Source organism: Canis lupus, chromosome 3, assembly GCF_048164855.1.
Source record: "Canis lupus baileyi chromosome 3, mCanLup2.hap1, whole genome shotgun sequence".
Taxonomy (NCBI): domain Eukaryota; kingdom Metazoa; phylum Chordata; class Mammalia; order Carnivora; family Canidae; genus Canis; species Canis lupus.
In genome coordinates this window covers 7,350,592-7,374,151 of record NC_132840.1, presented here as the reverse complement: position 1 = coordinate 7,374,151, position 23,560 = coordinate 7,350,592, and the positions used below count along the sequence as shown (strand labels likewise).

Below are 23,560 nucleotides of genomic sequence, written 5' to 3'. Positions count from 1 at the left end.
AGCTGGAGCTCTCAGGCCTGTTTTTCTTAGATTGTTAACTGAACTCCAAAGCAAGTTTGTCCACAAGCTGTCAGACTTGACCCCATGGGAAAGAGAGGAGAAGGGCCTAAGATGGATCCCGAAACAATTTCCTGGCCACAGAAGCCGAGACTGTGGCTATGTCCCTGGCAGGGGCCCATAGGCAACCCGCCCTCTCCAGTAACACCCCCTAAGATTGTCCTCCACAGAAAAGCTTTGCAACCTTTCACCTGCGAAGATCTCTATATCATGCTGTTTTGAAAAGACTGTTTTGAAAATCTATCAAATGAAGTAGGCAGTAATCTCCCAGTAATCCCTGAAATAAGTAACTGCTAAACAACACTTCTAACCATCATGAGGCAAGCAGAGACACCAGGCAAAAGAACTTGTCACTTTAGATGAAAACCCCTTGAACAAGGACCTCAGCAACCTTAAGGGGAGCTACGTGCATCTGCTTTCTGAAACAAAAGGGACACTGCACCTAGCAATTCCATTCTCAAAAATAATTCTATAAAACCACTTCTGCGAGTCTGCAGATATAGTTGCACAAACAAGTTCATGAAAATGTTCTTTGGGGCAGCCTGGGTGGCTCAGCGGTTTAGCGCCGCCTTCAGCCCAGGCAGGGCGTGATCCTGGAGACCCGGGATCGAGTCCCACGTCCAGCTCCCTGCATGGAGCCTCTTCTCCCTCTGCCTGTGTCTCTGCCTCTCTCTCTGTGTCGTTCATGAATAAATAAAATCTTAAAAAAAAAAAGAAAATGTTCTTTGTAATAATGAAAAAATGGAAATTACCCAAATATCCATCAATAAGGGAATAATTACATACATTAACATCTATTCATATAATGGAAGGCTGTGAAGCTGTTGAAATGAATGAGGTAAATCCATATATACTAACAAAGAAAGTTACTAGCCAATTTTATTGAATGGCTTCATGCCAGGATCCATATCTGTGATGTAATATGTAGTTTAAAATAGTATCTGAAGCATATGTCCAATGATGGATTTAAAAAAAGATACAGGGATCCCTGGGTGGCGCAGCGGTTTAGCGCCTGCCTTTGGCCCAGGGCGCGATCCTGGAGATCCAGGATCGAGTCCCACGTCAGGCTCCCAGTGCATGGAGCCTGCTTCTCCCTCTGCCTATGTCTCTGCCTCTCTCTCTCTCTCTGTGTGACTATCATAAATTAAAAAAATAGGGATCCCTGGGTGGCGCAGCGGTTTGGCGCCTGCCTTTGGCCCAGGGCGCGATCCTGGAGACCCCGGATCGAATCCCACGTCAGGCTCCCGGTGCATGGAGCCTGCTTCTCCCTCTGCCTATGTCTCTGCCTCTCTCTCTCTCTCTCTATGTGACTATCATAAATAAATAAAATTAAAAAAAAAATTTTTTTAAAAATTAAAAAAAATAAAAATAAAAATAAATAAATAAAAAATAAAAAAATAAAAAAAGATACAGGGCAGCCGGGTTGCTCAGTGGTTTAGCGCCGCCTTCAGCCCAGGGTGCGATCCTGGAGACCCAGGACAGAGTCCGGGAGTCGGGCTCCCTGCATGGAGCCTGCTTCTCCCTCTGCCTGTGTCTGCCTCTCTCTTTCTCTCTCTGTTTCTCATGAAAAAATAAATAAAATCTTTAAAAAAAAAAAGATACAGACACATATATGGAAAAATATCCTCGAAAGGAAAAAGAAAAACTGTTGACAGGGATTGCTTCTAGGGTGTGTAAATGTGAAGGGAACAGGAGGAAGGAAGGAAGGAAGGAAGGAAGGAAGGAAGGAAGGAAGGAAGGAAGGAAGGAAGGAAGGAAGGAAGGAGGGAGGGAGGGAGGGAAGGAAGGAAGGAAGGAAGGAAGGAAGGAAATAAGTGAGCGGAGGGAGAAGGACTTTCACTTATAGCTTTACATATTCCTGTGCTGTTGTTATTTCTTAAAATCATCACCAAATATTATATTTTTAAAGTTAAAAAATATATATTTTGTAGAAATGTACAGTCTGGGGATCCCTGGGTGGCTCAGTGGTTTAGCGCCTGCCTTTGGCCCAGGGCGCAATCCTGGAATCCCGGGATCAAGTCCCGCATCGGGCTCCCAGTGCTTCTCCCTCTGCCTGTCTCTCTGCCTCTCTTTCTTTGTGTATATCATGAATAAATAAATAAAATCTTAAAAAAAAAAAGAAATGTACAGCCTATTATATGAATTTTTTAAAGTGCCAGAAGAATACATACCAAATTATTGCAGTGTTTGAGTCTAAAGATATTTTAACTTTTTTAAAAAAGATTTTATTGGGATCCCTGGGTGGCGCAGCGGTTTGGTGCCTGCCTTTGGCCCGGGGCGTGATCCTGGAGACCCGGGATCGAATCCCACGTTGGGCTCCCTGCATGGAGCCTGCTTCTCCCTCTGCCTGTGTCTCTGCCTCTCTGTCTCTCTGTGTGACTATCATGAATAAATAAATAAAATCTTTAAAAAAAAAAGATTCTATTTTATTTATTCATAAGAAACACAAAGAACGAGGCAAAGACATAGGCAGAGGGAGAAGCAGGCTCCCCGTAGGGAGCCTGATATAGAACTCGATCCCAGGGTCCTGGGATCACAACCTGAGCCAAAGGCAGACGCTCAACCCCTGAGCTACCCCAGTGCCCAAGATGATTTAACCTTTAATATTTCATAATAAAAATTGTTATGACTTCTTCTTAGAATACAGTAACTCAGGACACCAGTTCTCAAGACTCCAGTTAGGCACCAAGCTTTACATGGTAATAACTGGTGGACAGACTCCAGCCTTGGGGCTGAGAGGGAAAAAGTTCAAAAGTCTACTGTGTCCTCATTTTATCATGACCCCAGCTCCATCTAAGACATCCCACCCACTGGCCATCTGATCATCAGAACTACAGACTCTGGCAATGTACCTGGGGTTCTTCTTCCAAAATCCCAAGGTTCAACCCACAAATATTTACTGAGCTCCTGCTGTGGGCCAGGAACTCAGCCAGGGACTGTGACAGACAAAAAGAAGGCTGCCATAATCTCTGCTCTCAAGGAACTTACAGCACAGATGATTCTACACAAGAATCTCTCTAATGATGCATGGTGAGGCCACTTCAAGACTGCCAGTCTGGAAGGGGACCCTCTGCGATAATCTTCCCCTACAAAATGAAAACACTACATTTTTTACTTTAGCATCATATCAGATACCACAGCAACAGAAAGCTGTCCCAAGAATTAGCTCAGTGATGACCTAGCCAACACAAATCCACATAATAGTCACTGAGTAAGATTCTTGGAAGGAAAAGGAGTTCAAATAAATAAGTCTCTAGCTCTCACAAGCAGAATTGCTTCCGTTCCTCTAGGGCTGTACTTCTCAAAATTTTCTCTGTGTATCCTAGGGTTGAGAGAGATGGCTGTTCTTGGCTATCGATTCAATTCTTTGGCACACTTATAGCCCATTCATATCACACAGTCAGGAAGCTCTGAAGAGGACAGAATTGTCCATACAACATGCTAACACTTGTAAGACAGAAAGCCAAACCAAAGTCTCACTCGTTTAACTGTGAACTGCGACCAACAGAGATCCCCAGTATCTATTTCAAATTCCACAGACAGTAGGATCTGCAGGGATGTTCCATTCCAGGTCAGGTGCAACTCTAGCTCAGTGTCAGAGGCAAACAGGTTTCCTGAAAGCTGCACTTTCTCTAGCTCATTTATACAAGTCAACAAGCACAGCCACTGCAATTAGACAGGGACAAAGTGCTTATGCAACAAACCTACCCTCTGGTAAATCCGCATTCCAAGCCTCTTCTAGGGAAATGACCAACTATAACTGCCCTGAGTAGAAGCACAGTTTTGTCAGAGCTTTCCCTGATAAGCAGAAATCACCTCAAGGAAATCCTATAAGGCACCTTCCTACATGAGGCTGTCTGAAGAGCAAACAAGCTACCTGAGTTCTCCTTTTGACAAGGGACACACTCTGGGAAAAGCAGCATTAGTAATAACAATGGCTTCCATTTCCTGAATTCCAACTATATTAAGCATCTCGTAGGAACTCTCATTCCTCCGTGCAACCACACACAGTAGGCACGATTACTGCTATTTTGGAATGAGCAAGATAGGACTCAAAAGACCTCAAGATCTCACAAAAACCAAAAACTGAATCCAAGTCTTTCTGACTCCAAAGTCCATACTACTAACCAGCAAATCATACTGCCTCCCTCAGTATGGGCAACAAGGCTATAACAGGAGTCCACATGTCACAGCTAGCCCTTCCTACAGGACAAAGAAGACACAGCAGATTCCTAGTGCAATGACAAAGATGTTCAACCAGGGAGCAAAGTCCTCTGAGATGTGTTTTGTTTTGTTTTGTTTTTTCAAAATACAGATTTCTACCAGGCTCCAGATCTTCTGAATCCAAATATCAGAGAGAGACTCTTGAATCTGTATCTTGAAAAACTACCCCAAGGGATCTTAGACCATGGAAGTTGACAAGGCTGCACCACCTACCACAGGAATATGTGTGCATGTGCAAACGGGAGATATACATTTGCTCTCCTTATGTCAGATCCTGGCCTCTGATAAGGCCTCAATAATACAGTGAATCTATTTCTAGTTTTTTTTTTAATTCTTTTTTAATATCATCAATCTTGATCGCTGGGTTTTTTTTTTAATTTTTATTTATTTATGATAGTCAGAGAGAGAGAGAGAGAGAGAGAGAGAGAGAGAGAGAGGCAGAGACATAGGCAGAGGGAGAAGCAGGCTCCAAGCACCGGGAGCCTGATGTGGGATTAGATCCCGGGTCTCCAGGATGGCGCCCTGGGCCAAAGGCAGGCGCCAAACCGCTGCGCCAAACTGCGTCCCTATTTCTAGTTTTAGACCAGCAACCTATCCCAGTCCATTCAGCAACTACTTTATGCCAGGCATAGAGCCAGACACTCAGACAGGAGACCCAGACCCACCATCGCGTGATACCACATGATATACTCAACTGTAGTCACATGAATAAAATACATAGGAGCCAACGGTTACCTGTGAGGCAAGGGAGCCTTCTCCCTTGGAAAAGGAAATGAAATCTAAGGTGGATTTTAAAGGACAGATGTAAATTTTCCATTCTGGTGGTTAGGGGTGGGGGTAAAAGAATATTACAAAATGCGTATCTAAAGTACAAGGGTATTAAAACACTGAACACAGCGGGCTCACGTGTCCCAACGACCAACTGTAAACAGAAGGGAGAAGTGCCCAGGTGTTAACTTCCGGTTAGGCCTCTACCAGATTACGAAGAGCCCTGAGCGCCTTGCTGCGAAGCTTGGACTTCATCCTGTAGGCACCAGGGATCCCGTTTCAGGCAGTGAAGCACTTACTCAAATTTTCAGGTGGGACCGATCGCTTCAGCAGCTTCGTGGAGGGGGAATGAGCGTGGGGCGCTGGGCTTCCCCTCGTAAGCTGAAGGCTATTGGCTTGCGGGGCAGGCAACCCGGCCAGGCTCAAGCCTGCTTTTCCCCGCCTGAACACGGAAGCGACCGGCTGCCCGACAGCTGCTAGCGTTCAGTCGCAAAGGAGGGGCGTGCGGTAGGTGGCGGGCACGAGAAAGCAGGGAGGACAACCTGCTTAGTTCACCCTGCCCGACGCCGGCTGGCTGAACAGCAGGCAGGGAAGCTGAGCACGTCGACCAGGCCCACGCGGCCCCAGAGCCGGGCTCCCCGGCACAGCAGCACGGTTGAGGCCCGTCCAGCCTCCAACACCAGGCATCCCGAGCAGCCCTCGCCTGGCCTGCGCCCCAGTCCCGGAGGCCCCGGCGCACGGGGCTCCGGCCGGGCGAGGATAGGCCCAGGGCACCAGGAAGCGACCATGGCCGCAGGTCGCCAGCCCCTCCCGCCCGTCGGGCAGTCGCCCTGGGCCGGGCCGCCTCACCTCGCGCGGGCGGCGGGGTCGTCGGCGTCTCGGCGGCTGCGCTGACCCTCTCCAGACTGCGGACAGGGTCGCCGCCGCCACCGCCGCCGCCATCCTCGGGCGTCAGCGTCCTGACGTCATCACAGCGCGCGCTTTACGCCAAAACAAACCCAGGCCGCCCCTGGGGCGGTGACGGGGCGGACTCCGGAGGGCCCGGCCACGCGTTCAGCGCCCTCGCAGCGTGGCCTGCCCATCGACGCCTTCGGGGCGGAGACTTTCTCTGTCTCCGGGGTGAGTCGAAGTCACCCTCCAAGTAGCTGAGCCTTGGGCCCGGGGCGGGAGCGCGGGAGGTCGGGAGAAGGTGTCAGATTTCTGGGTAGGGCGGCCGGACGCCCCGTAGTGCGAAGTTGGGGACGTAGTGTGTTTCGACAGAGGTTTCTGGAAGTGCCCCTGGAACTCTGCAAAGGATCGATTTAAATTTTATTAACAAATCAGTTTTTGAAACTGCAATTAAAATAATTCAGGGACTCAGACGTTAAATTTGGCCTTCCTCACAGTGGAGTTGCAAATGGTTAACCTGAGGATCTGTGAAAGTGAAGTTAGTCTTGGGCTAACTTCGGAGTAACGGGGTTTTTTTAAGATTTTTTTTTTTTAAAGATTTTATTTATTCACTCATGAGAGACAGAGAGGCAGAGGCACAGGCAGAGGGAGAAGCAGGCTCCTCGTGGAAAGCTCGATGCAGGACTCGATCCCAGGACCCCGGGATCACGACCTGAGCCAAAGACAGATGCTCACTGAGCAACCCAGGTGCCCCTAATTTTTGTTATTGTTGTTATTGAATTTAAGTTTCAATAACAACTTGGGACTGCAAATCAAGTAGATTAAAAAAAAAAAGTTGTTTCCGTTAAGACTTCTCTATATAAGATCAGAATTATCTCCGGACACCTGGGTGGCTCAGCTGTTGAGCATTTCCCTTACGCCCAGGGTGTGATCCTGGAGTCTAGGGATGGAGTCCCACATCCGGCTCCCTGCATGGAGTCTACTCCTCCCTCTGCCTGACTCTGCCTCTCTCTCATGAATTAATAAATAAAGTCTTAAAAAAAATTATCTCACTACTTTACAATAAATCCACATTGCAGGGAGGAAAAGTAGATGCTGGGGGTAATAAGGGCATTGTTAACCTCCTTCCATCTACCTCATTTCAGTCTGTTCATTTGTTAAAATATTATTTACTACATACATCAAATGGTCTTAAATTGTATAAGCTAATGTTATGCTTTAAACCTAAAAGTAAGGGATCCCTGGGTGGTGCAGCGGTTTGGGGCCTGCCTTTGGCACAGGGCGCAATCCTGGAGACCCGGGATCAAATCCCACGTTGGGCTCCCGGTGCATGGAGCCTGTTTCTCCCTCTGCCTGTGTCTCTGCCTCTCTCTCTCTCTCTCTCTGTGTGACTATCATAAATAAAAATAAATAAACCTAAAAATAAATACCAATAAAACATCATGGTCTGTTTTATGTAGCAGAGTTTCATAAAAGATTTTATTAAAAAAAAAAAAACAAACCTTTAAGAATCACTCCTCCCCCACCTCCAAAAAAAAAAAAAATCACTTCCAAAAGTCTAGTGTGATGATTAAGGGCATGAACTTTGGGGTCAAACAAACCTGGGATCATATCCCAAGTTCTGACACTTTCACAGCTGTGTAACCTTAGGCAAGACATCTCCCCTCCTTAAGCCTCATTTTTCTTATGTTTTATGGGAGTCTAATCCTGACCCCACAGAGTTGTTGTGAAGGATAAAAGCAGTATGGAATTCTAGGGTTGGTGGGGCTTAGAAATCCACACAACACCCCAATTTTACAGACACTCAGCAAATTAATCCAACAAGTATCTATTAAGTCCAGCTACTGGCAGCTGCTGGTCTGGGTTCTGGTAAAAAAACACAAGGCCCTGAGATGAAGAGGTAGGTTGATACAGAGGGACTGAGTTCAGGACATATGGCCCCCAGGCTGTCCGCTAAGCAATAAGGTATTCCATGTCTACAGAGATGTAAATGTGAGACACACCATCACCATTACGCTCTGGCCTGGGCAGATGTGTCCAGGGCCCAGTCTGGCAATCAGCCCACCCCTCTCCTCCAGCTCTGGGATAAAACATACAAAGCTCTTAAGCCCCTGGCCAGAAAGCAGATCTGTCCCCACCCCCATGCACACATTACAAGTCACTAGATTCCAGGGAAGAGCAGGGACTTAGGGTGCAAAAACCAGGGTAAAGTAGGTCACAGCAGGAATATGGTAATCCCCCTGAAGGCTGGTCAAAACAGTTGGGCCTCTGCTCCTGGAAGCAGGCTGCTCCTGGCCACCCACCAAGAGTGGCTCTGAGAAGACTTTCAGGGTCTGGATTCCCAGCATCATCCTTCCCAAAATATGCCCAGGCCAGGTAAGGGGGCTGCCCCAAATGACACATCCTCCATGCTGAGGACTGATGCTCCAGTCTGATCTCTTACTAATTCTAACACTTCCTATGCTGGGCTTAAGAGATTGTCTTTGATTCCACACACTTCTGCAAGGGTACTCTTTATACCCAACCCCTAAGTTGGGTGCTAGAGACATACAGAGGGGCATTGCGGAGTCCACAGTGCAGAATTCTGACCCGGACCCAGACAGTAACAAGCCTGTGTTATCAGTACTGAGACAGAAGACAACCGGGGAGCTGTATGGACCTGTAGGAAGCTTCTGATTCAGGTTCAAAGTCAGGATTAGGAAGGTGATACTGAACAAGAACAGGAGTTCACCAGGAGGATATGGGGAAGGGCATTCTGAGTACAGATAATAAATATACAAAGAACCAAGGAGATAAAAGCCTGGTCTTTCCTTCTGGAAAATTCTGGTGGTCAAAGTGGAGCAGACGTGAGAGGGATTTTCTTCTGAACTTTCTCCTTCAGGTGATGTGAGATGGATAACTAACTGGTTGGGAGATAGAAGTGAAGATAAAGGTACAGGTGAATGAGGCAGAGGAGCAAAGGTAAGGCAGAGAGAGCTGATTGAGTATCTGAGCTAACTGGAATGGGAAGGGGCTTGGGAAGAATGGATAAAGTAGGGCTTCTATACACGAGGATGAAAGTCTCTGGAGGCACCTGTCACCTACCAAACAAAGGTCACTTAAGGCACCTGCCCCCCAGCATGGGCTTTAGTGTAAATCTAGTCTGCCAAACTCTAGATTCCTACACTGATTTCCTTGGGCTTCTCTTGTAAAGCCCTCTCCAACTCAGCCCCATCTCTCTTCCACTACCTGCAAGTCTCACAGACCGACCTCCTCTATCACCCCTGTCACATGCCTTCCCCAAAGCCTCTCCTGATGCCAAGGACTTGTATGTCCATCCTGCTCCAAGCTCAGACAGAGGGGAGTCTCAGGAGGGGACTGAATCAACTATGGGCGGAGCTGGCTTATGCTGCCCCATAGAGTAAAGCAGAGGGAGTGAGAGCAGAGCACCACCCAAGTCATGGGGTGGTGGCTTGGAGTAAGGTCCTAGAGGCGGAGGCAGAAGACCGATTGAGAGAGGGTCTCACCCTCTCTGAGGACTCCTTCCCTCAGGGTTCTGCCACACAGATTCTTGCTTTTCTCCACCAGGATGAACAGGGTCTCCTTACACACCACACCCTCATTCCATGCTTCCAGCAAGTCTTCTGGGATTGCAGCTGCAGGTGACCTCAGGGACTTGAATATAGACCCCAACAGGGATTCTCCACCTTCTGGAAGAGGCTCCCCTCAGGTAGACCAGGACCCCAGAAAGGGAGAGGACAGAGCGCTTAATCTGTTTTGCAGGCTAAGGTGGTAGTTAGCAGAGCTGGCAGGAACGTGGAGGCTGGAACGAACATGGGGATGGGGGTGAACTGGCTTGAGGGGTGAGGGGGCGGTACACTTCTCCCCCTCACAGGGCCCACAGGGGTCAGAATAGGAGGAGCAGGCAGGGGTAGAAATGTCAGCCCCGGGGGAGGGGAGCAGAGGAAGGCTGTGCATCCACCAGAGCTCCTGGAACCTACACACAATGGAAAACTCTGCACAGCCAGCGCTTGGAAATGAGTGTCTGTAAGTAGAGAGACGGAGTCCCCTGTGGTGGCCACAGCCCCGCCCTTCCAGTCATGGGGATTAGCTTCTGGAGGTTCTGCCCCAGCCAAGCAGCGCTCAGGCCAGAAGAAAGGAAGGAGCTTAGTACAAATATAAATACCTTTAATGAAAGCCAAGGGCACTCTGCAGAGCTCCGACAGCAGCCACCAGAGCAGGGTAGGAGGCAGGTGCTGCTATTTCACCAGACTGGCTAGGCCAGAGGGCCTAGGAGGCAGGCGAACGCCAGAGCAGCCGCCAGCAGTGGGGGTGTCGGGGCTGGGGTGGGTGCAGCTGCTCTTGCCTGCAGCGTCTCCTGGTTGGTCTCAGGGCCTGTGCCATGCTCCCTAACACTCACAGGGGTGCTGCACAGAGCATGCAAGTTATCTGGGTGTGGAGCCCGGCGAGCTTCTTGCTGTAGTGACTCCCACACAGCGGCAGCCTCTTCTGGGCAACGCAAAAGGACTCGGGAGGCACAGATGTGGAAGTCATTCCAAGACCTGTTAAAGGCTCAGGGTTAGGGTAATTAGGTGGGGCAAAAAGGCTTTTGTAATAGGAAGGAAAAGGTTCAGGCCTCAAGGGTGGTGGGAGGGATCAGCAGTTAGGCGGCTGTCTTCACATCTGCCCTTACCTGCAGACAGTTTCCAGCTCGCCTCCAAGGCCCATGCTGTCCCCCAAGCGGATGAGACACTCGGCGAAGCCCTGGTATATGGTGTCACAGCCCCCTGTGCCTGGTGCAGCTGCTGCCAGGGGAGATCCAAGGACCAGGGGTGGGGGTGGAGAATAGTTGATAGGATGATCCACCCCGCCTCCACTTCACAGTCAAGCCCCCAGAGCCTTGTTTACCTGAGTGTGCTCTGGGGACGTGACTCAGCGTGAAACAGAGGTACCCAAGGGAACTAAGGGGCACATCTAGGGATCCACCTGCATTGACTCCCCTCTAGACGCAACCTGGACAGGATATGTGGAGGGGGGAGTGTCCCATCCCAAGGGGTTGGCTCTTCCTCTAAGTTTCTAGGACCACAGGTCAGGTGAGGATGGTCCAGGTGAAGGAGTCAGGACATAGAGAAAAGGGGCAGGGTCCAGGGCTACAGGCTCCCTGAGCTATCCTGGAGGCTGGACAAGCTTCGCTAGGCCATCCCACACCATTCCCAAAGACAGGTATTCTCAGTCAGTAGAGCAGGACAGGCAGCGTCAGGATCCAGATCAGACTCAAAGAGAGGGCCTCAGGGGTTCCACGGTAGTCTGGGGGTCCCATGAGAGCCTAAGTCTCCCTTTGCCGGAATGGGCAATGTGGAATTTTAGGGTCCTTCCCTGGTGACTAGGTGTCAGCTCATGCCCATTTTGCATCCTGAAACCACTGGCACTCATTATCCCCTCCCCGGAGCCGTCACACCTCCTCTCCAGCCTGGTTCCCAGGGCTCAGGAAGGCTGTACCTCAGCTCTCACATGCCCTATACCTAGACTGGGAGTGTGCTGCCCAGCCGTTAAGCTGGGTCCAGCACTCCCACACTCACCGAGTGGTAGCAACAGCAGCAACAGCCCCAGCACGGCAGAAGGTCGGGGCAGTGGCTGGCGGTGGTGACAGGAGCAGTATCTGCGCATCATCCCCGCATCATCCCCTGCTGGGAGCCTAGTGCTGGAGCTAGCAGCTTGGAAGCGCAGCCCTTCGGCCCAGCCCCCGTAAGAAAGGATTGTGATTGGATGGGAGCCGGGGGCGGGGCCCAAAGCCAGCTGGTGGCCCCGCCCCAGTACCCAGAGAGGAGGAGGGGAGGGACCCCAGAGAGAAGAGCTGGGCATCCGGGCAGTTGCAGAGCTGACCCTAGGGCCCCTGTCTCAGAGGTGGAGCGGGAATCTGGGAAGGCGGCTGTGCAGATGAGGGTGGGTGTTCAGGCACCTGGGTTAGCCTGGACAGAGCTCCACACAGGAAAAAGAGGAGAGAGAGATCAGAGGCCCTTATCAAAGTCACCCCAAAAGCACACACATACTCCATTTTATTCCAAAAGCATTTAATTGAATTTCTCAATATTTTTCAAAAACAAAAAGATCCAAATTGGAGGTAAAAAGGAACATGGAAAATTCAACTCCAGTGGTGTCACGATCTCAGGGGTCATGCTCCAGGCATAGAAGAACCCAAGAAGGCACAATGCCCACCCTGGGCCCAGCCTGAACCTGCTGGCTACCACAACCTATAGACCACAGCCGTGCTCTCCCCTCACACGCCTCAGAGGTGGGAGCCTGAGCAGATAAAAGAATAGACATGACCCTGCTTTGGCCTAGGCCTGTCTGCTGGCCTTCAGTGCCTCCCCACCCCTGGGCAAGGCAGGCTTAGCTAAGGGAGGCTAGGGGTTACGAGGCCGTGCAGCATGAGGCTGAGACGCCGGGCCACTTTGCCAAGTGAGTTGTGTGGCTCAGCCTGCAGGAACTGGAAGAGCTTCTGGCGCACCTGGGCCATGACGGAGCCCATGTGGTCCCGAGTGATGGGGTCACTGTGGTCCAGGTGCATCACAGCCTCTTCCAAGTAACTGGTGGAAGAAAGGGATGGGATACAGGTGGGCTCCAGCAGATGGAAGCGCCCCCTGGTGGCAATGAGGCCCAAGGGGCTGCAGACAAGGGGGAGGGGGCTTAAAGCCTGAGATGGGAGGGGAAAAAGGGGATGGGTGGAGAAAATCAGGAAGCAGGGTCAAGCAGGAGTCTGCTTTGAACTGTTCCTCACCTTCACCCAGGCTGTCTCCTGATCCCTGAGTCCACTCACCTGAGCTTGAGGTCAGTTCGAGTACCAAGGTCAGAGGCCAGCTGCTGGATGAGGGAAAGGAGCACAGGCTGGGAGAGTGGGCAGGGTGGCTGCCCAAAAACCTGCCCTGGGTCCACAGTTTCACACACATACAGCACCAGGTTCAGGTCAGCAGCAGTCAGGGCCTAGAGAGAGAACAGTGTTTAGAGCTAATGTCAGAAAGGAATACCTGCTTGTCTGGCTGTGTGGCTGGGATGAGGATGACCAGAGTAGGGTACTGGGAGCTCCAGAGGGGGATGCTCAGGGGCCTAGAGGCAGTAACACAGAGCTGCGTTGTTACTCTAGAAGGGTGGTCATGAAGCAAGGTATGTGGAGGTAGAAAGAAATGGGTCTAGGGTCCAGGCAGAGGGGAAGCCAAAGAGAATCAAAACAGTCTACTGGGGCTGGAGTAAGGTAGAGTATGGTGTGTGGGCCCTGTCAGGGGACACCTGCCCCTTACCTGGACCTAATGGCTGGCGTACCTGCTGGAAGGCCTGATTGAGGTGGCCCTGCTGCAGCAGCTGCAGGATATGGGCTTGCTGGGCCTGGCAGTCGAGGTGGGCAGCAGGGACAGGTGTGCCAGCGGCTGAACGCATGGCCTGCATGATGCTAGACGTGACGGCAGCCTGTTGCTCCTTGAGTGCTACACTCACTTCACCCTTAACAATGCGCTGTACCTGCGCTAAAATTGACTCCTGCAGGCTGCAAAGGGAAGTGAGAGAAATGAAGTAGACAAGAAATCTGGTCTGGCGCTTTCCAAACCCAGCACCTTGCCCAATACCCTGCCCACACACCTGCCCACAGCCACGTGCAGCTGGTGCTGCACCTCAGCTCGAACGCTGCTGGACACAGTGGCTGCCATCTGCTCAGTGGCACCCTGCAGTGTGCTGACCAGGCCCCGCAGCTGGGCCAACACAGGCTCCCGTGCCTCCTGTTCTCGTGCCTTCCGGCTCTTCATGTGACTCTCTAGCTGCTGCAAGTCTGAGAAGTGACCACAGGAGCTATGAGAGGGATGGTAGGGGACAGGGGGACAGCCTCTCGCACCTTGAGGCATATAACTCCACTCACATTCTTGCGTGCCCAGTCGGAAGCTATCATTGATCTGCTGAAACATGGCCTGGCAGCTCTTCTCAAAGGCTGGCAGCACCACACTCTGGAAGGCTTCACGGTAGGCAGCCTGCATTGGCCCCTGTAATGTGTCTGCAGCTGCTCGGGCAATGGCATCTGTCAAGTTCTGGGGGTAGAGGGAGGGCTGAGTTGAAAGGCTAAGCCCAAGCTGGCATGACCAGGCCCACCAACCACTAACCTCCCTCATCTTGGGCCCTACAGAACCTTGGACTTGAGCAGTTTGGAGATATTCTCTTTCATGCTACCCTCCACGGCTGTGAGCTTGGTGGCCACTGAGTTGCTCAGCTGGCCTGCCACTGGCTCCAGACTCCTGGAGACACCTGGGGCAGGACAAGGAGGAACAGGTGGAGTCACGAGAGGCAGCCTGACAGACAGGCTGGCCCACCCAGAAGTCTCCATACAAAACTCACATGGAGGCACCGTCTTCTTGATCTCATCCCGTATGCTGCGCTCTAGCCGCCCAGCTATGGCCGAAGACAGCGCCTGGGACAGCTGTTGCGTCAGCTGCTCCTGCAGCTGCCCACCCCGTTGCTGCCCCTCAGCTAGTGCCCGCTCCAGCCGCCGCTCTGCACTGAAGCTAAGGAAAAGACCTGGGGCAGGTCCCACAGCCCTTCCTGGGCTTCGAACGCTGCTGTCCCTGCCCCTATGCCACACCAGGCCATGACCTCTAAGGATACGCTCCTGCTCGTGCCGTGACTCTAGAGCGCGTTCTACGTGGCCTGTGACAGTGCTCTGCAGGCCTTCGAGCTGGGTGCAAAGACGCTGCAGCAACTCCTCCTGGCTGTGACGCAGCTCCGCCAGCTCGCGCTGCTGTTGCCAAATCAGTGCTAGCCAGTCCTCAGGAGGTTCTGGCCCCTGCCAAGAGCACCAACAGTCAGGTGACATCTACCTCAGACATCGCCAACACGCCAGACCAGGGAATGGCTCCGCACTCTTCCCCATCCTCACAGGGAGGAGCCCCAGAATCAGAAAGGCGGTTACTTCACTAACCTGGTGCTCCATGAGCCGGGACCCCACGGCCGAATCCCTGCCATGGACAAGCAGCACTTCAGGCCATGTCAGCTGGGGTAGCCTGGGGACCACCCCTCTCCCTGGCCACAGGACCCTACCCCCTACCCGTCATCTTTCTTGCCCTTTCTCTTAAGCTTGGGTGAGGCTCGAGGAGAACCCTTGGTCTTCCAGTCCTTGGCCGGTAGCCGGGGAGTGGGAACTTTGGTGCCAAAGCCCCCTGCAGCAGAGGCAAGGCTAGCCACCTCATCATCATGGTCACTGTAGGAAGGGAAGGGACAAAGATCAATACCTACCCACTGGCTGGCCCTCCCTCACGAGAACAGTGGAGGGTGGCACCTACCTTTGCTCAGCACTGGCATCCTGGCTGTCATGTTGCTGCAGCAGATGATAAGGTGGTCGGTGGAAGGCCAGGCTCTTGTGCTTCTCCTGGAGACCGTTCCTGGGACTGAAGGACAGGTCAACTCAACAGCAGTGACTCTATCTGAAACCCCCACCACCAGCACACTTTCCCCACCCAGGTTCCTCACCTCTCCGCCAGGCTGCTGCAGGTCTCACGAGTAATGTCTGGTGCCGTAGGCCAGACCTGATTGTCAGGGGCTGTGGCCTCCTGGGTCAATGCTGCCTCCAAAAGGGAAGGGGTACTATGCCGATCCCCATCCCCAGGGCCTCCATCCAGGCCAAGCTGGGAGCCAAGTTCGGGCCCTGGCCGGGGCCGTGGGGACAGCAGGTGTAGTGCTGAGGCAGCTGAGGCCATACTGTCTGGTTCAAGGCCCTCAGGGGCAGAGGAGACAAAACCACGGGACAGGGCCTCAGATGCAATCTCAGGGATGTCCTGGGACAGGGCAGTGGAAGCTGAGGATATAACATCAGGGGAACGGGTACGGCTAGGAGAAGCCTGGGGTAGCCCCAGGGGCTCCACTTCTTGCAGCTCCAGTGATAATGCAGAGGCAGCAGTAGGTACCTGGGGTGGAGCAAAGATGGGACTTAGGTCATGGGATGTGGGGATGGGAGAGATAGAGATGAGGCCTGATGTCTGTAGAGATGGGTCAGTGGAGAAGGGGGATCCAGGTCAAAAATCCCACAAACCAGGAGGATAGGAGGCGGGGATGGACCCAGGCTGAGAAGCTGCCCTCCAGGGAACAGGGGAGGCTGGGACCACCTCATGGAAAGACTTCACGTGCTCTGAGAGGAAACTGCCACCAAGCTTCCCACTATCACATACCTGCCACCCTACACTTCATACACACCCACACACACACCTGCCCAGGTACTTTGGGAGTCAGTTTGTCAGCTGGACCTGGAAGTAGGCTGGGCAATAGGCTGCGTGGGCTTGCTTGTAGGCTGCTACTGCCGCTCATTGTCAGACTACCATCCAGCTGCAGCTTGGGGCTCAAGGTCAGCTCCTCAGGCGGCCTGGTGACAGGAAGGCTGAGGTATAACAGCCAGAGCCCAGCATCACCTGGCACCAGCCCCTGCCATCCCCCAACTCTGACCCTCACTTCACCTGGGCAAGGAGGGGTCCACAGCTGAGGTACTGCTCATGGCAGACACGGCTGTGAGAGAGGAGGAGCTGGAGCTGGAGCTGGAGCTGCTACTGCTGCTGCTGGGGGAAGCAGCGATCTGGGGAGACGCAGGGGATCAGGGCTGTGGCCTGCCGGTGGAGCATTCCTGGGTACCCCCTGCCCTCAGCCCCACACTCCTCTCCCAGCACACCTGCTGCAGGGAGGTGCTAGGTGTCATGAAGGCGTCAGGTGTCATCAGCTTGGGCTTGGTCTCATTGCTCAGACTGAGGAAGTCAGCAGGTGCAGGCAACTCCACAATGCGTCGGAGGTCAGGCTGGGAGCCCTGGGGAGCTGACCCCAGGCCCTCAGAGCCCAGTTCAGGCCGAGACTCTCCAAATGCTGTGGGGAAAGCTGCCACTTGAGTCAGATCTCTGACCCCGGTCAGTCTAACCTGCCTCTCTCTCTTACACGACACTCACCAAAGTCCTCATGGGTGGTGTGGGTGGGGAGCGGGGCCACCACATCAGGGTTCGACTGTGGCTGGAAACGGATCTGCACATCCTGCAAAGCCCTATAGGCAGAGAAGGCTGAGAATAAGAGAGAGCTCATGGAGGCCAGTATTAGTGGGCGGGGAGCAGTACAGACAAGGCACAGGTCAGACTCCCCAACATACTCACTTAGTATGTACACAAAAGAGTTTGATGAGCACACCAGCTGCAGACTCCATGGCACCAGCTCCGTGGGTCCCATCTACAAAGACAGTGTGAGCGACTAAGCCCTGGCCCTCCATACCTCCACGTTTCCCTACATACCCTGAGAGCAACTCACCAGCCCCTAGGCTGTCATTCTCCTCCTCGGCAGGCAGCACCTCAGTGTGCCGCAGCCGGCAGCGACTCACAACCTGGATACCGAAGCTCAGCACAGGATGGGTGAGCAGGAACTCAGAGATGGAGCTGAAGCAGGCACGGCCCTCCTCCTGGTTCTGCAGCAGCTCCATCACGTAGAGAACCTGCACAGATAGTGCACTCATAGCTGGGCTCAGAGGCCACGAGTGCTGTGGAGGGTGCCCAACACCCCTGCCTCCCTGACGATACCAGCTCTGCCTGGGGTGCCCCACTAGAGCCTACCTTCCGTTGCACATCACTGAGAATAAGGTATTCTGCCGAGAGGTCCAGGCAAACCTTGAGGCTGGGGGGCACACTCACTGAGCTGAAGATATCTGGGGAGAACCTGTGGGGCCGGGGAGGCGGGATTAATGAGACAAAGGGTGGAAAGAACCCACAGCTATAAGCCGGCTGCTCCTGCGCAGCCTCTACCTACCGAATGGTCTGCAGGCAGGTCCAGGACACTGTGCACCACATCTTCAGTTCCCGATTCTGGTCAGCGCCAGTAATAAGGAACCTCCAGAAAGGGACTCTGCAGAGAGGCACTGAATAGCTGGCTGGGCCCCCTACTACAGAACCAAGGTCCAGCCCACCACCCACCTGCCTGCCCACTCACTCACTCAGGATCCTGTTTCTTGTGGTTATCACAGAACAGGAGGCAGGAAAGGGACCGCCCATCATGAGGCTTCCATTCATGCAGACACCTGCAAGGAGGCAGATGAGGTGCCTGGGTGAATGATCTGGTCCTTGTCTTAGGGAAGGGGGTGTCTCAGTCCCTCAGGCCCTGCCTTACCTTGGCTCATCCTGCCCCTCAATGTAGATCTGCCAAAACTTGACAAAGCCATCATGGCTTGCAGTAGCCAGGACAGTCCCATCAGGTGAGAGGGCCCCTTCACTTAGGCACTGGAAGAACCCAAAGAGCCTTGCTTTGCCACCTGACTAGTGGTGGGAGCAAGCCCTCCTCAGGTGAGGATGGTAGCAAGCTGAGCTGGGCCACAGTAGATGTGGACGTCTGTATCAAAGACTCACTAAGTAGGGGGGCTGTACAGAAGACCAGACCCCCAGGGTCCAGCCATATTAGGTGTGCACTCCGCAGGTAAGGGTCACTTGGGCAGAGTGCCAGTAAAGCTGCAGAGAAGAGAGGAGGAACACAAAGAAGGGAAGGCAGGGAGGAGGCTTACAGTGCTGTGGCCTTTCACCACGATGAAGCCTTGCTTGATTTGGCTGACACGCACAGGCCAAGTGCTGTGGTTGGAGCGGAGCATGTCCAGATCCCACACCTCAGCCTGGAGGGTACAGAGTGAGTGTTCAGTCCATGCCCACCGCATGGCTGCTCTGTCCCCTTTTCTCCTCCTATACCGGTTCCCTCACCCGATCCTCATGCAACAAGGCCACTGTTGGGCTGCCCTCCTCACAGCAGTCCTCATTCTCCTCAGGGATGAAGGGGCACCAGATGATCCTGCGGAAGTGGTTCAGTGGCGTGCCCTCTGGCTGCTGGATATGGACCAAGATCTCTTCTCTGAGCGCGGTGTTAAGGGCTAAACAGGTGGATGATGAGATCTGTCTAGTAGCCCCACCCACCTTTCTTCAGTCCCCCATCCCATCCCAGGGAAAGGATACTGAATTTTGCCATTAACCAGAGCCAAGCGCCACACAAACAGGTTGCCCGCCTCATCCAGGCAGGCCAGCTGTGAGGAATTGAGGTGTGCAAAGGCCAGATCAGCCACACTGCCTGTGAAGCCCTTGAGCAGGGTCCGCTCTGAAGTGCTGACACTGATTACCCGCACCATCGCCGAGCCATTGTTGGCAGCTGAAATCAGAAAAGCAGTAGACCATAAGGAAGCATCCAGGCCCAGGCACCAACAAAGAAGCCTTGCCCTTGCCACTACCATTCGCAAGCTCAGCTTTCCCACGCAGCTCCCCAAGGCCTATTAGAGATGGGGGCAGCAGAGACAAGCCTTCTATTGTACCCTACAGGCTGAGTGGGCTGAGTAGCCCGACACTGGATCTGCATTTCTGGAGTTTCTAGCAGAAAACCTCCCTCTCTCTTGCCCCTACTCACCCCGAATGGCATAGGCCAAAAAGGAGTTGGACACAGCAATCAGGTTGCCATAGTAGTATTTCTGCTCCCAGTCATACTTGGCCACAGGCTGGATTTTCACCTGAGAAAAAAGAGTAAAGAAGGCTGTAGAAGCTGAGGGCTAGGGTAGCTTTGCCCAAGCCCAGTTGGTCCTCAGTATCTCTGGGGACAGGAAAGGCCACATGTGTAAGCCCAGCTACCCATTCACAACTCTTGGGGCCAGATTCCCATAGAGATTTGGCAGCTAACCCTGGCTTCCTGAGACTGAGGCACACTACCTGTCAAGGTGGTCCTCATAGTAACTGGCAGGATGGAATAGGGGAGGGAGAGGCTGAATGTGCCCACATCTACCATGTATGCCCCAAAATCGTGGTGCCCACCTTGTTGCTGCCCCGTGCTTTGCTTGAGATGCTAGAGTCACTGCTGGCCACAATCTCCACCTCCTTGGCCAAAATCCCGATGCATGTAGAGCTGTCATCTCCTGTGAGGCAGCTGGGGGAGGGGTGCACAAGCTTGACTCCTAGTCCCCGAAAAGTCTCAATGGGCAGGGTTGAGAGGGGAAGAGAACACAACTACTCTGGTGAAGATGTCAAGTCCCAGATGCTCAGCTCTGCCTGGTCCACTGGTCCCCACACCCACAGCTCCCTTTCCTCACCTTCCTCCTTGGTAATGGGCCTATTTCCACTCTAAAATGGAAGCCCAAACTTTGGATCCAGGCCAAGCTCTTGAGCTTGTCCTTGAGCCTCATCCTAACACAAATATGTGATTAAGTGCACCACCCCAAAGACCCCAATACCATCATTGCCATTTCCCAGACACTCACATGACCTGCTTTTCCTGAAGGTTAATAGGTGGCATGGCCCGGAGACCAGGCTTGTTTGTTGAAGTACCATCACCTGAGCAGAGGGGGTCTGGGACAAGAAGCCCATTGAGATCCCCATTGTAGGCATTAGATGACCGCTGGCTCTCTGCACTGGGACCTGGGGATAGAAAGGTCTACTCTGATGAGGCTGTTCCACCTGCCCATTGGCCTTTCCTCTTGCCGAACTTCATTCAAAAGCCATGAGGTGCTCTGGGAACATTCAACTGAGGGAGCCATGTCTGAGGGGAGGAGGACTCTTGGTTCATCTTTTGTTCCATCAATACTGATAGTTATCCCAATGCCTGCCAGGACCAAAGACATGCATGTGGCTCTTCTGCCTGAGGGAGGAGTAAAGCCATCAAGAATCCCATGCAGCCAATTAATATTTAGGCCTGGGTCAGTACAAAGGGACTCTGTACTCAAGAGAAGGCATGGAAAGGGTCAGGACAGACTTCATAAAGGAGGTACATCAGAGCCAGTAAGGCTGGCACACACAAGTATAGGAAAGATGGAGGGAAGACAAGCCATAGAGGTCTCAGATATGAAGCTTAGGTGCTTAAATTTTCCCTGTAGCGCAGAGAGCCACACAGAGTTTTAAATGGAAAGGTGACATGGTCTGCTATGGCCAAAAGAATGACTGCTCTAAAGCAGCATGTAGGATATAATTTAAGAACCTAGACCAAGATAGTGGTAGATGATATAGAAAGGAAGATGGGCTTCTAAGGCATGAAAGAACACTGATAAGATGTGGGAATAAGAAAGAAAGAAACCTGCCCCTCAAAGAAATGGTTCAGAAGAAGCCACCTTGGGCAGGTAAACTCAGAAGGAATGGACACAAAGGGGTTGGACAAAGTGGAGAGCAACTCTAGGATAGGGTGTGTAGTCAGGAAAGAAAGGATTTCAGTTGTTTGCCACTGGCTATTTCAAGCACCCTTATAGGCTCAGATACCACCCTAAAACTCCCAGATGACAAGGAGACTAGGCCCCCACACTGGCATCTAACATGGTCCTCCAGTGCCTCCAGAGGAGACAAGCAAGAGCTAATTGGTAAATGGGGCAATTAAATACCAATCAATACGTAAGATATTAAGTGGAAAGCCTCCAAGCCACTTCACTTGGATCAGAGCCACTTTAGCTGCTCAGGAGTAAGCTGGCCACTCTCCTTCCAAGGTAGGCTACCATAAGGACAAAGAAACAAGCTGCAAAATATTGGCCATGCCAGCCTCTACCAAATCTTTGTGCAGTCTAGTCTGCCCAGTGCTGATGACCATGAGCGGTCCAAGCCAACCAAGCTCACGAGTAAACCGAGCACACACTCCAGGTTTGGGGCAAAGTACTTAGTGGTTTCACGCAGCAGATGGATTTTCCTAAGGGGACCAGGGGTAGCTAAACCCACCCAGTGTGAGCACCAATGCCTGCTTCTAAAAGCAGCCAGTTTGGGCCTCCCAGCAAGTTTAAGAACAGAGTCTGAAGAAACACCAATTCTCAGCTGTGGCCCCTGCACACCCCACACCACCATCACCAGCCAGTCTTTCAACCACTGCTTTTCACAGGTCCCTAACCTACCAGGAAACTTTGGCAGTGCTTTCATACATGCTATTTCTTCTTTGTAGAATGCCATTCCTGACACTGAATCACCTGGTCATATCATACTATTAACACCTAGCCTAAACACTGTCTTCTCAGATCTGTTCTCAGGCACTATCCAGCCCTAACCTCCTACCCTGTCTTCATCACAGTACCAAAATACGCCCCCCCCCCCACCCCCAATGACAACAGCATTAGTTCTCTAAGTCCTGGGAGCTCTTTAAGGGTAGGAGCAACTCTGAGGTTATCACTGCAAGTCAAGTTTAAATGAATGGAAATAAACTAGGGCTTGCAGATGTTTGTAGCCTAATCCAATCAGGGCCATGCAATCTGTGATTTGCTTTAATCTCAGAAAGGACACATCCTGGGGCTGGTCACCTGTCTCCTAAGAATCAGTTTTAGAACAGCAGGCCTGGAGTCTATTCCAGAGTGAAGGGCAAGTTGCAGAGGGTGACCAGTGGTTCCTCAGCAAAATGCTTAGGTCTAGACCCAAAACTAGCATACAGAGCCCTGATCAGGCCTCTGAACTACATGGCACCATGATACGGATCGAGCCCTAGGAACGCTTCTACCTTGGGGCCAGGACACCAAGGGGGCCCTGCGGATTCAGAGAAGGAACCTCACCTTCAGCAGAGACGCTGAAGGGCGAGGCAGAACGGCCCGGCCCCGGGATAGGAAGGGATCTGCACCCTTGCGGGGCACGCTCAGGAATTTACGGCTCCAACCCTCGTCTTGCCTCACCAGCCAGGAAGATGCGGCACGGGTCCTGAGGGACCTGCGGACACTGAGGACGGCCCAGGCCCGCGCCGCCCTAAGGCCCGCTCGCCGAAGGCCCACCCCCGCTGTCCCGGCTCACCCCCCGCGGGCCGGTCCAGCTTGAGGATGTCCCGCAGGTGCTGCGTGGCGTCCTCGATGTCGATGCTCGCGCAGGAGGAGGCCATGGGCCCAGCCGCGGGCGCCTCTCCCGCGCCGCGTTCGTTTCGCCGCCGCCGCGCACAGTGCAGCCGCGCACAGCCCTGCCGGGACCAGACGGCAGGACACGGGTCGCTAGATTCGGCCCGCCCGCTGCCCGCAAACCGCCGCCCGCGCCGCGTCCCTGTACCCCACCAGCCCCACCAACCGCCTCCACTTCCGGCCCGCCGGAGCTCCGGCTCCCGGAACCTAAGCAGTACGGAGAAGAAAGGTTCCGGGCTGGGGGCGGAAGCTTCGCCCCTCCGGGACCCCTAGGTCAGTGGGCGTTCCTCAGGGCAATTGGGCGCGTATAGGACCGCCGAAAACCCTATTCAGCTCAGGACATCCTGTCCAGCCTGTGTTCATTCCCAGAACACGGAAACATGATAGGCCTGGAACTGGATCAACTCCTTAAGACCCTCCCAAGGAGAAAGCTAAATTGGTAGGAGCCTAGTTTCCCCTTGGGGAAATACGGTAGGGCAACCCAGGCCTCAGGGGAATCTTAAGCCCAGGAATTGCTAGGGGAGCTTGTCAGACCAGAACGTCACATTGTTAATGTCCCCCAGCATCCTTTACCCACCCAGGCTTGACACCCTCAGGCAGGAATAAAGAAACCAGAGTTTACAAACACCTCTTTATTGCAGAAATTTCAGGCACAGGTACATGGAAGAAGCTGTATTGCAGATTTTACACAGGGTGGTTTAAGAGGCATCAGGCATCCACCTCTCTCCCAACCCCCACTCCCCACCCCCAGCCTCCTAAATCAGTCCCCCTGAAATCCGAATTTGTGGTCTCCTAAAAACA

At 52.8% G+C, this 23,560-nt stretch overlaps 3 protein-coding genes across 10 annotated transcripts in view; all 3 read right to left on the bottom strand.

Annotated features, from left to right (window-relative positions):
- The window catches only part of PSKH1 (protein serine kinase H1), a 28,582-nt gene extending 22,547 nt beyond the window's left edge, over positions 1–6,035 (bottom strand). For 2 of the 3 annotated variants that reach the window (XM_072816043.1, XM_072816023.1), the window contains exon 1: positions 5,899–6,035. The gene's annotated coding sequence lies outside the window, so the exon portion shown is untranslated. Of the gene's footprint in view, positions 1–5,348; positions 5,607–5,898 lie in introns of those variants that run through there. The other variant, XM_072816035.1, reaches the window with a different exon arrangement.
- Positions 6,036–6,804: 769 nt separating this feature from the next.
- NRN1L (neuritin 1 like) lies at positions 6,805–11,824 on the bottom strand. 3 transcript variants are annotated; one of them, XR_012026314.1, is made up of 4 exons: positions 11,496–11,824; positions 10,610–10,721; positions 10,103–10,478; positions 6,805–9,739 (listed from the first exon to the last, which is right to left on the bottom strand). XR_012026314.1 is itself a non-coding variant. In XM_072816111.1 (3 exons), exons 1-3 carry the CDS (start codon positions 11,776–11,778, stop codon positions 10,193–10,195), a joined length of 681 nt encoding a protein of 226 aa, XP_072672212.1. In that variant the 5' UTR covers positions 11,779–11,824; the 3' UTR covers positions 10,084–10,192. The 3 variants fall into 3 exon arrangements, 2 of the variants coding, with proteins under 2 accessions (XP_072672212.1, XP_072672215.1); XM_072816111.1 differs by lacking the exon at positions 6,805–9,739 and having other exon boundaries at positions 10,084–10,478; XM_072816114.1 differs by lacking the exon at positions 6,805–9,739 and having other exon boundaries at positions 10,084–10,478; positions 10,610–10,718.
- Positions 11,825–11,970: 146 nt separating this feature from the next.
- EDC4 (enhancer of mRNA decapping 4) lies at positions 11,971–22,936 on the bottom strand. 4 transcript variants are annotated; one of them, XM_072815578.1, is made up of 29 exons: positions 22,662–22,936; positions 20,180–20,336; positions 19,737–19,848; positions 19,339–19,438; positions 18,897–19,086; positions 18,648–18,795; positions 18,458–18,562; positions 18,070–18,179; positions 17,897–17,980; positions 17,713–17,808; positions 17,520–17,622; positions 17,221–17,401; positions 17,070–17,142; positions 16,872–16,963; positions 16,604–16,791; positions 16,395–16,510; positions 16,150–16,303; positions 15,418–15,851; positions 15,231–15,335; positions 14,996–15,148; positions 14,870–14,906; positions 14,557–14,734; positions 14,290–14,445; positions 14,084–14,199; positions 13,820–13,985; positions 13,546–13,732; positions 13,234–13,453; positions 12,734–12,897; positions 11,971–12,503 (listed from the first exon to the last, which is right to left on the bottom strand). In XM_072815578.1, the coding sequence occupies exons 1-29, from the start codon at positions 22,744–22,746 to the stop codon at positions 12,311–12,313; spliced, it is 4,203 nt and encodes a 1,400-aa protein (XP_072671679.1). In that variant the 5' UTR covers positions 22,747–22,936; the 3' UTR covers positions 11,971–12,310. The 4 variants fall into 4 exon arrangements, with proteins under 4 accessions (XP_072671679.1, XP_072671693.1, XP_072671686.1 ...); XM_072815592.1 differs by having other exon boundaries at positions 22,430–22,926; XM_072815585.1 differs by having other exon boundaries at positions 16,604–16,803; positions 22,430–22,911.
- Positions 22,937–23,560: the final 624 nt, after the last annotated feature.